Source organism: Rhinolophus hipposideros (genome assembly GCF_964194185.1).
Source record: "Rhinolophus hipposideros genome assembly, chromosome: 8".
NCBI classification, from domain to species: Eukaryota; Metazoa; Chordata; class Mammalia; order Chiroptera; family Rhinolophidae; genus Rhinolophus; species Rhinolophus hipposideros.
Window position 1 is genome coordinate 88289217 of NC_138054.1, and position 7690 is coordinate 88296906.

At 58.7% G+C, this 7690-nt stretch overlaps 1 protein-coding gene across 1 annotated transcript; it reads left to right on the top strand.

Moving 5' to 3' along the window:
• The first annotated feature begins 3211 nt into the window (after nucleotides 1–3211).
• SRM (spermidine synthase) lies at nucleotides 3212–7121 on the top strand. Its single transcript, XM_081056367.1, has 8 exons — nucleotides 3212–3488; nucleotides 4033–4153; nucleotides 4630–4722; nucleotides 5506–5659; nucleotides 6226–6309; nucleotides 6388–6533; nucleotides 6618–6740; nucleotides 6851–7121. Exons 1-8 carry the CDS (start codon nucleotides 3322–3324, stop codon nucleotides 6869–6871), a joined length of 909 nt encoding a protein of 302 aa, XP_080912493.1. The 5' UTR covers nucleotides 3212–3321; the 3' UTR covers nucleotides 6872–7121.
• Nucleotides 7122–7690: the final 569 nt, after the last annotated feature.

Here is a 7690-nt window from a genome sequence, read left to right on the forward strand (position 1 = left end):
CGCTGAAGCCCAGCCTCCACCGCAGACCTGCCCAGTCAGAGTCGGTGGGCCCAGGAACCAGGTCTGAACAAGCTCTCCAGATGGCTGTTAGGCTTAGGTCGAGAACCACCACTGTCAGCAAGGCAGCGTGCCCCAGACCTTGCCTGGTGAGCTGCAGTGGGCCTCCTGCTCGGCAGAGGTGAGAGAACCAGGAGGACAGTGTATTACGTTTCTCATAGAGGTGAAACGATGCCTTGTCCTTTGTTTGGAAATTATCCTTACAGTTTTGTCTTTGTGGCAAGGTTTGAGTTTTTTAAAAAGATGAGGGCCACAGACGATAGGAGTTGAGGTCTTCTTTTTTTTTCTTTAACTTTTATTTAAGTGTTTTCCCAGGACCCATCAGTTCCAAGTCAAGTAGTTGTTTCAGTGTAGTTGTGGAGGGCTCAGCTCACACTGGGCCGATGTGGGGATTGAACCGGCAACCTCGGTGCTATGAGCATTGCGCTCTTAACCAACTGAGCTAACCAGCCTCGCCGGAGTTGAGGTCTTCTTAAGTGTCCTTTCTTGCAAAACAAAATTGGCAACCCGATGTCAGTCCCCAGATGTGTTTTTGAAATTTTCCTGGCCCGTAGAACCCTAAAGCCCAGGACTGAGCTATGGAATGGAGACGAGGGGTGTGGAGAGAAGAGCTAGAATCCATTTCACTGGAACTGCATGTGGTGGGGAGAGCGCTTGGGGGTGGGGGGGTCGGTGGGGAACTGCTCAGTGGCTCTGAACTGTGGAAGCCGGACTGGGCGAGCGCTCTGGAAAGAGGGATCTGGCAGGGCCTCCGTGGCTGGAGGTGGAGGGAATTGAGGAGCGGAAGGGCTCTTCGCCCAGGGAGGTGCACTGCTGTCTGTGTTGCCGAAGGCAGCTTGCCGTGAGTGTTTTCCACCAAGTAACACCACGAAATGGCCAAGTTCATCCCACTCATGACCACAGCTGTCTGCCTGACTGAGCACAGTGCTTAAAAATGACTCTCAAGTGCTAACTGCCGAAAAGTCCCCAGTGACAAGAGACATACAAACCCTGTGGCAGCCCCATTTAAACCATTGCCTTGGACAGTAACCATTCGCCATTCTCTCCCTGCTCCCCCATTATAAAGTACCTTCAGGAGGTTGGGGTAGTCAACCCACTAGACAGTAATGCTTTACAACTGAGTTCTAAATGCACATTGGTCTGAACTTGGGGAGACATTTTATGCTCTACCCTAGTTTCTCCAGCCGGATTTTCCACATCAGTTATGAATTTAACTGGGCAATGTTAATGATGGCTATTTCTGGCAAAACCAGTTTTTTCTTCGTGTGATCTGAAGTTGGGTGGCATTTCTGGGCTCCTGGTCCTATACTAATGGGGACTTTTTCACCGGTAATTTATTCAGGGCCTTTGGTGTTTTTGAACTTGGAAGGGTTTGCACGCTAGCCTGGAAGTCTCATTTGCTGTTCGTGCTTGAGGTGGAGGCTATGGTCTTACCTCCTCTACAGGAGGGCAAAGGGCGCCATTTATGGTCTTTCTCACTTGAGGATACACATGCTGGAACAGTTTTGTTCAACTTGCGTGAGGGTCACTGCATGACCCCTCATGCAGTGTCCCAGAATGCCACGGCCCCGCTCTGGGTTCTGCTGTGTAGCACCTGGAAGAAAGCCAAGAGAGCCGACTCCAGAAGGTGCCTGGACAAGCATCCCGGCCTCCCACTTTCACTCAGCCTCTTACCAGTGCTGCCAGCTACACACACCACCCCTAGTTGCATGGAGCTTCCAGTCTGGCTCCGGGTCCACAGAAGTGAACAGGTGGCCACAGCTCAGAGGTGTAGATGTCTTGATGGAGGAAGTGTGGGCTGTGACGTGAACACCGTCATCCAAGTCCAGGGCTGGGGCCGATGAAGCCTGTGGTAACTGGACATACTGGATGACTATCTTACCTGCTGTGTGATCCTTCTCTGCATGACCTCAGGTCCTGTAACCGGTCCCAGGGAGCCATCTCCTAGCGATACTGTACCTGCCTTGGCTCACCTCCCCTTTAAAGAGTTTCAAGTCAACCAAGGCACATTGTCGCTCTAAGGCTTGAGGCTTGCACTGACAGGTAAGCAGTATTGTTATTCATCGGGTTAAACAGGGAACACGCTGCCCACCTCCAAGTGGAGGCTGCAAAACGTCAGTGGAGAAACATCCCTGTCACATCACCAGTAGCTTACACCAGTTTCAACTCCCTTGGCATGCAAAGAACTAGCTGGAAGAACTAACTCGTAGAGCAATTAGCATTTAATATTTGGCAATTAGCATGCTTAATGTGGTTCTGAGAAGTTCCTTGACATTTTCATAAAAACCAAGCACATTCCCGCCCACCCCTCAAGAAGCCAGGCCCAGTCTGTAAAACAACTGCATGCTAGTCTTTTTGGTGCTGAATATGCATGTGTTGTTGGCCTCTTCCGGGACACTGCTGGTAAATTTAGAAACTCGTTTAGAAAAGAGCTTTCTTATTCAGCAGCCAAACGCTCATGGCTCAGAGAATCTAAGGGAAAATTAATAACTCGAGCTTAAGTCGCAGGGCCCTGATAATCTTTTTCAAGTAAGTTAAAACCCTCAGTGCTCCCCCGACAAACTATACACTCAGTTCAAGTCCACCCAACAGGGAGCCAAATCTGGGGGAGCGGCGACAGATACATTCTACTCTGTCGCTCCCGGGCAACAACGTTCTCTTCGCCCAACAATGTAGCCGCCAGCGCCCATTTCTCCGGCCAGAGGGCTCAGGCTGGCTGTCCCAGCGCTGGAAACGCGCGGAGCGGAGATGTCAGCTCAAGTTTCCGCTCCGGAGTCCGGCACCCTCCCCTCTGCGGTAGGACACAGTCCTGGGTGTCTCCCGGACCAAAGGAAAAAAAGCAAGGGGCCCGGAGGTGTAGCGTCCCGATCGGCGCGAGGCCGGATGAGGACTCCTTCCCCCGGCGCGCCCCGCCCGGAGGCCCGACCGCGGCCGCCGGGCCCCGGCCCCACGTGGCCCCTGGGAGCGGGCTGCACTACCCTGCTGCCACCGACAGACGGCCCGCCCCAGCCACTGGGCGCCGCGCTGCGTTACGGCGGCCAATCAGCGCGCTCAGAGCGACGGCGGGGCGGTGCCACAGAGTCACCGCGCGTCAGCGACCGCGCCATCATTGGAGAGCTTGGGTCCCGCCCCTTCCAACAGGCCCCGCCCCTCCGGCCCAGTTAGGTTGCGGCGCGGGCGGCGGGCGGAGCTGGTCCCGTTGTGCTGCGGCTCCGCGCGGCCTGCAGTCCCGGGTCCGCGCCCCGCGCCGCCCGCCCGCCCGCCATGGAGTCCGGCCTCGACGGCCCCGCCACCTCCGGTCCCGCTGCCATCCGCGAGGGGTGGTTCCGCGAGACGTGCAGCCTGTGGCCCGGCCAGGCCTTGTCGCTGCAGGTGGAGCAGCTGCTACACCACCAGCGCTCGCGGTACCAAGATATCCTTGTCTTCCGCAGGTAGGTACCCCCGCCGGCCCGCTGCGCGTCCCCGACCCCCTGCGACGGCTCGCAGCCCAGACCAGCAGCTGCCCACCCCTGTGCGACGCAGCCGGGACTCCTGCCCTGATCTCGGCCCAGCCCACCCTCTTCCTTTCAGATCCCTGTCTGGCTCCCTCCACCTCCGACGCCCCTAGGCGGTCTCTGCCCGCCTCTCCCCCGGCAGAACTGTCAGAAGTTCCTGTGAACTAGGCCCGCGTGCTCCCGCGGTCCCCGCCCCGCCCCGCATCCCGATCCCCGGGCTGGGGGCCTGCGTTTCGGGCGGACCTCTCGGGCAGGGAGAGCCGGAGTCTGCGCGGACCTGACACGCCGAGCTCCACGTGTCAGTCAGGGATACGTCCGAGTCGGACCCGGGTCTAACCCCGACCTCCGCCCCGCGGGACTGCCTGCCGGTCCTCGCCACGTGTCACCCCCAGTACTCACCTCTGGGACCCCTGCGCAGGTGGGGGCATGCTGCCCCCACCCCAGGGGACCCAGGTCCCTGACTGTCACTCCCGCCCCGCAGTAAGAGCTACGGCAACGTGCTGGTGTTGGACGGTGTCATCCAGTGCACGGAGCGGGACGAGTTCTCCTACCAGGAGATGATAGCCAACCTGCCCCTCTGCAGCCACCCCAACCCACGCAAGGTACCCCGCTCCCACCAAGATTCAGCCCCGAACCCAGTGATAGGAAAGCCACCCCGCATCCCACGGGACAGTGCTCGGGGGCCCTCGCCTTCGCCCACTGTTCAGCTCAGGTGCTTCCTTTGTGGTTGTCAGAGAAAGTGCTAGTCAGTAAGCGGGAGAGTGGCCCACTTCACGGGGTGGGGGCTGACCCAGTCTCGGAGGAGCGATCGGTTCTGGTTAAGGCCTGAAACTCAGGGAGCAGTTTCCAGGAAAAGGGGACACCTGGGGCCAGGTTCCTGAGGCAGGAAGGCGGTTCTGAGAGTAGACAATGAAATGCTGAGGTCTGCGGATCAGGAGCAGAGACACACAGACCCTCGCTGCGGACGGTTCTGTTGGACTGCATCTGCCCAGTCCGAGCCCAGGCCACCACGCCCTGCTGGAGCCTGTCTGGGGGGCTGGTGCTGGGCCCTGCTCCTGACTGTTCATTCCCCTCCCAGGTGCTGATTATCGGGGGCGGGGACGGGGGTGTCCTGAGGGAGGTGGTGAAGCATTCCTTGGTGGAGTCGGTGGTGCAGTGCGAGATTGACGAGGTGAGTGCCCAGAACGGTGCCGGGGTCTGGGTTCACGTTCCGCTGCTTAATATTTGTAGGCCTGTTTCTTCATCTCAAAAACATGTTGGGAGGATTCAGTGCAATAGTAGCGGGCCTGGCCCCTGTTAGGTGTGCCACTGTTGCTAGTTCTTAGTAAGACTAAGTGCAGGTTTTAATTCAAGTCCCAGGCAAGGTCCAGCGGCATTCCAATGACTAGGTCATCTCCCCTTGACACTCCGCGTGTTTTTAATGAGCACCTGCTACGTGGCATCCATTGCTCTAGGTGCTGGTATAGTGGTGAAAAGGCAGATCCAGTCCCCATTGGGGCTGATATTCTAGTTGGGAGGAGACATCAAAGGGTGATCCCATAAAAGCATGAAGCGCAGCTGAGAGCTCACGAGTGGAGACAGGGCAGGAGCGGCGTCTGGTAGGTGGCTTTGAGCTGAGGCCTAAATGAGAAGCAGTTGGCCATTTGCAGGCAGGGAATGGTCCTGGCAGAGGCTGGAATTGCCACCCTCTGAAGTAGCGAGAAAGCTACAGTTTGTTCTGGGGGGAGAGCAAAGGAATAGTGGAACAGTGTACATTTGGCTGAGCAGCAGGCTAGAGCCAGCCCTCCATGAGGAGGTGAAGGGCCCAGAGCTCCCCGTTTGACAGATGTGGAAACTGGGCTTCCACAAAGTCAGTGGCTGGCCGAAAGCGACCAGCCTAGGAGAGAGACTGCCAGGAGTCCCACAGGCCCCCAAGCCCTGTGGCCCAGCCTGGTCCCTCCTGTCCCTTCCCCAGGATGTCATTCAAGTCTCTAAGAAGTTCCTGCCAGGCATGGCCGTTGGCTACTCCAGCTCCAAGCTGACCCTCCATGTGGGCGACGGTTTTGAGTTCATGAAACAGAATCAGGATGCCTTCGACGTTATCATCACTGACTCCTCAGACCCCATGGGTAAGCGAAGGGTGAGCCCGGGCCCCTCCGGCGGCCGCCAGTGCAGGAGTCAGCCTCCCCAGAACTAGCGCAGCAATTTTCCTTCTCAGGTGTCGCCTCCCCCCTCCAGCATGGGTGAGCAGAGTAGGGGGATCAGGCCACTGACCAAAGGTCACAGTTGGTTGGGGACCTGGAGGAGAGTGGGGCTCTGGCCTTGGCCCACTGAGGCCCCAGTTTCTTCTTCAGTCTCCTCTCTGCTCTTGACAAACCAGCATCAAGGCGGTGGTGGGTTCTCCTTTTAAACCAGGGCCGGGGGTGGACATGCCCCCGATGCACTGCCAATGAGAATCCCTTGGAAATGCAGTAAGTGTGGAGCCCCATCGGTTACTGGGGCAATGGATCCCTGTACCCCTCAAAAACACCCTCTTCGTGTTTGGTTTCCAAATTCTGCAGACCTGGGTTTAAGTCCTGGCTCTGCTCCTTGGCAGCTGTGTGGGTCTGTGTAGTGAGGTGACAGTGGCCTTTGCCAGGCTCAGGAGGTCTCCGCCAGGATGTGTTTATTGTCCCTCGTCCCTCCCTCGCCGCAGGCCCTGCTGAGAGCCTCTTTAAGAAGTCCTATTACCAGCTCATGAAGACGGCCCTCAAGGAGGATGGCATCCTGTGCTGCCAGGGTGAGTACCCGGCGCAGTCAGGAGAGTCTGGGGCGGGGCCAGCCTGGAGTGCCAATGCTGATGTCGCCTCCCCACCAGGCGAGTGCCAGTGGCTGCATCTGGACCTCATCAAGGACATGCAGCACTTCTGCAGGTCGCTCTTCCCTGTGGTGAGCTACGCCTACTGCACCATCCCCACCTACCCCAGTGGCCAGATCGGCTTCATGCTGTGCAGCAAAAACCCGGTGAGCTTCCAGCAGCCCTGGGGGTGGCAGGGGGCAGGCACGCGGAGAGCACGCCCCTGATCTCCCCTCCGCCACGCCCCGCAGAACACCAATTTCCGTGAACCCGTGCAGCGGCTGACACAGAAGCAGGTGGAGCAGATGCAGCTAAGATATTACAACTCCGACATGCACCGGGCGGCCTTCGTCCTGCCCGAGTTTGCCCGCAAGGTGAGGCCCTGGTGGGGCAGGCCCAGCAGGGGGACCCGGGCTTCCCTGAGGGGCTCTCTTGGCCCACACGTGACCCAGCGTCCTCCTCACGAGACCTCATGTCCCACCAGGCCCTGAACGATGTGAGCTGAGCCCAAGAGCCGCTGCTGATGCCACCCAGGCCCTCGGGCCGGGGAGCCCTGGACAAGACACCCCCCTCTCCCCCCGGCACGCCCGCCAACCAAGTGTTACAGGCCCCAGAATGCTGCCCGACTGCCCTGCGGGGCGGACTGTCTTTCTCTGTGGTGTCCAACCTCTAAGCCTACGCCAGCTGTGTTCAGCACCATCTCCGCCTTCTGTCACCCCCACTCACCAAACACGTGTATTTATAGCAAAGTTCTGAATCGTGTGTCCCCAGACCTTGAATGGGCCCAGGCAGGGGCTGCGTCACCCATGATTGGGTGCTCCTGTGTGCTAGGCTCGGAGCGGGACCCGGTGTCTGGCCTCCAGGTGTCTGCCACATGGCTGGGCGGGCTGGGCCTTCCCTTCGTCTGATACCCAGAGACAAAGCCGTCATCAAACTGGACCCAACTCTGTCCTGAGAAAGCTGCCTTAGTCACTCCTTCACCAAGCCCGACATGGCTGGCTGGCGGTGACGGAGCGCTGGGGCCCGGGCTGTGGGGTTGACAAGGTGACAGGGTGATCGTGGGGCTGCTCAGGACCTTGGCTTTCTCCTGGGGCTGCCCTGCAGTGTCCTCAGGAAGTCCTGAGGATTGGGAGCCTCCACCCCAGGCCCCCGAGGGCTGGCTGGAGCTCGGCTTGGGTCCAGTTACTTGGGTCTGTTGAAGCATATCATGTGCCCCGACTTGGCTCCGGATTCAGACCTGGGTTAAAACCCTGCCTGCCCCCCTTCTGGGTGCCCGCTGGTACATTCCCGGAAGTTCCCCCCAAGTGCTGAGAGGTTGAGAAAG

Coding starts and splice junctions, on each gene's coding strand:
- SRM (XM_081056367.1), top strand. CDS start 3,322: ATGGAGTCCGGCCTCGACGGCCCCGCCACCTCCGGTCCCGCTGCCATC. Junction 3,489..4,032: donor GATATCCTTGTCTTCCGCAG/GTAGGTACCCCC, acceptor CCCGCCCCGCAG/TAAGAGCTACGGCAACGTGC. Junction 4,154..4,629: donor GCCACCCCAACCCACGCAAG/GTACCCCGCTCC, acceptor TTCCCCTCCCAG/GTGCTGATTATCGGGGGCGG.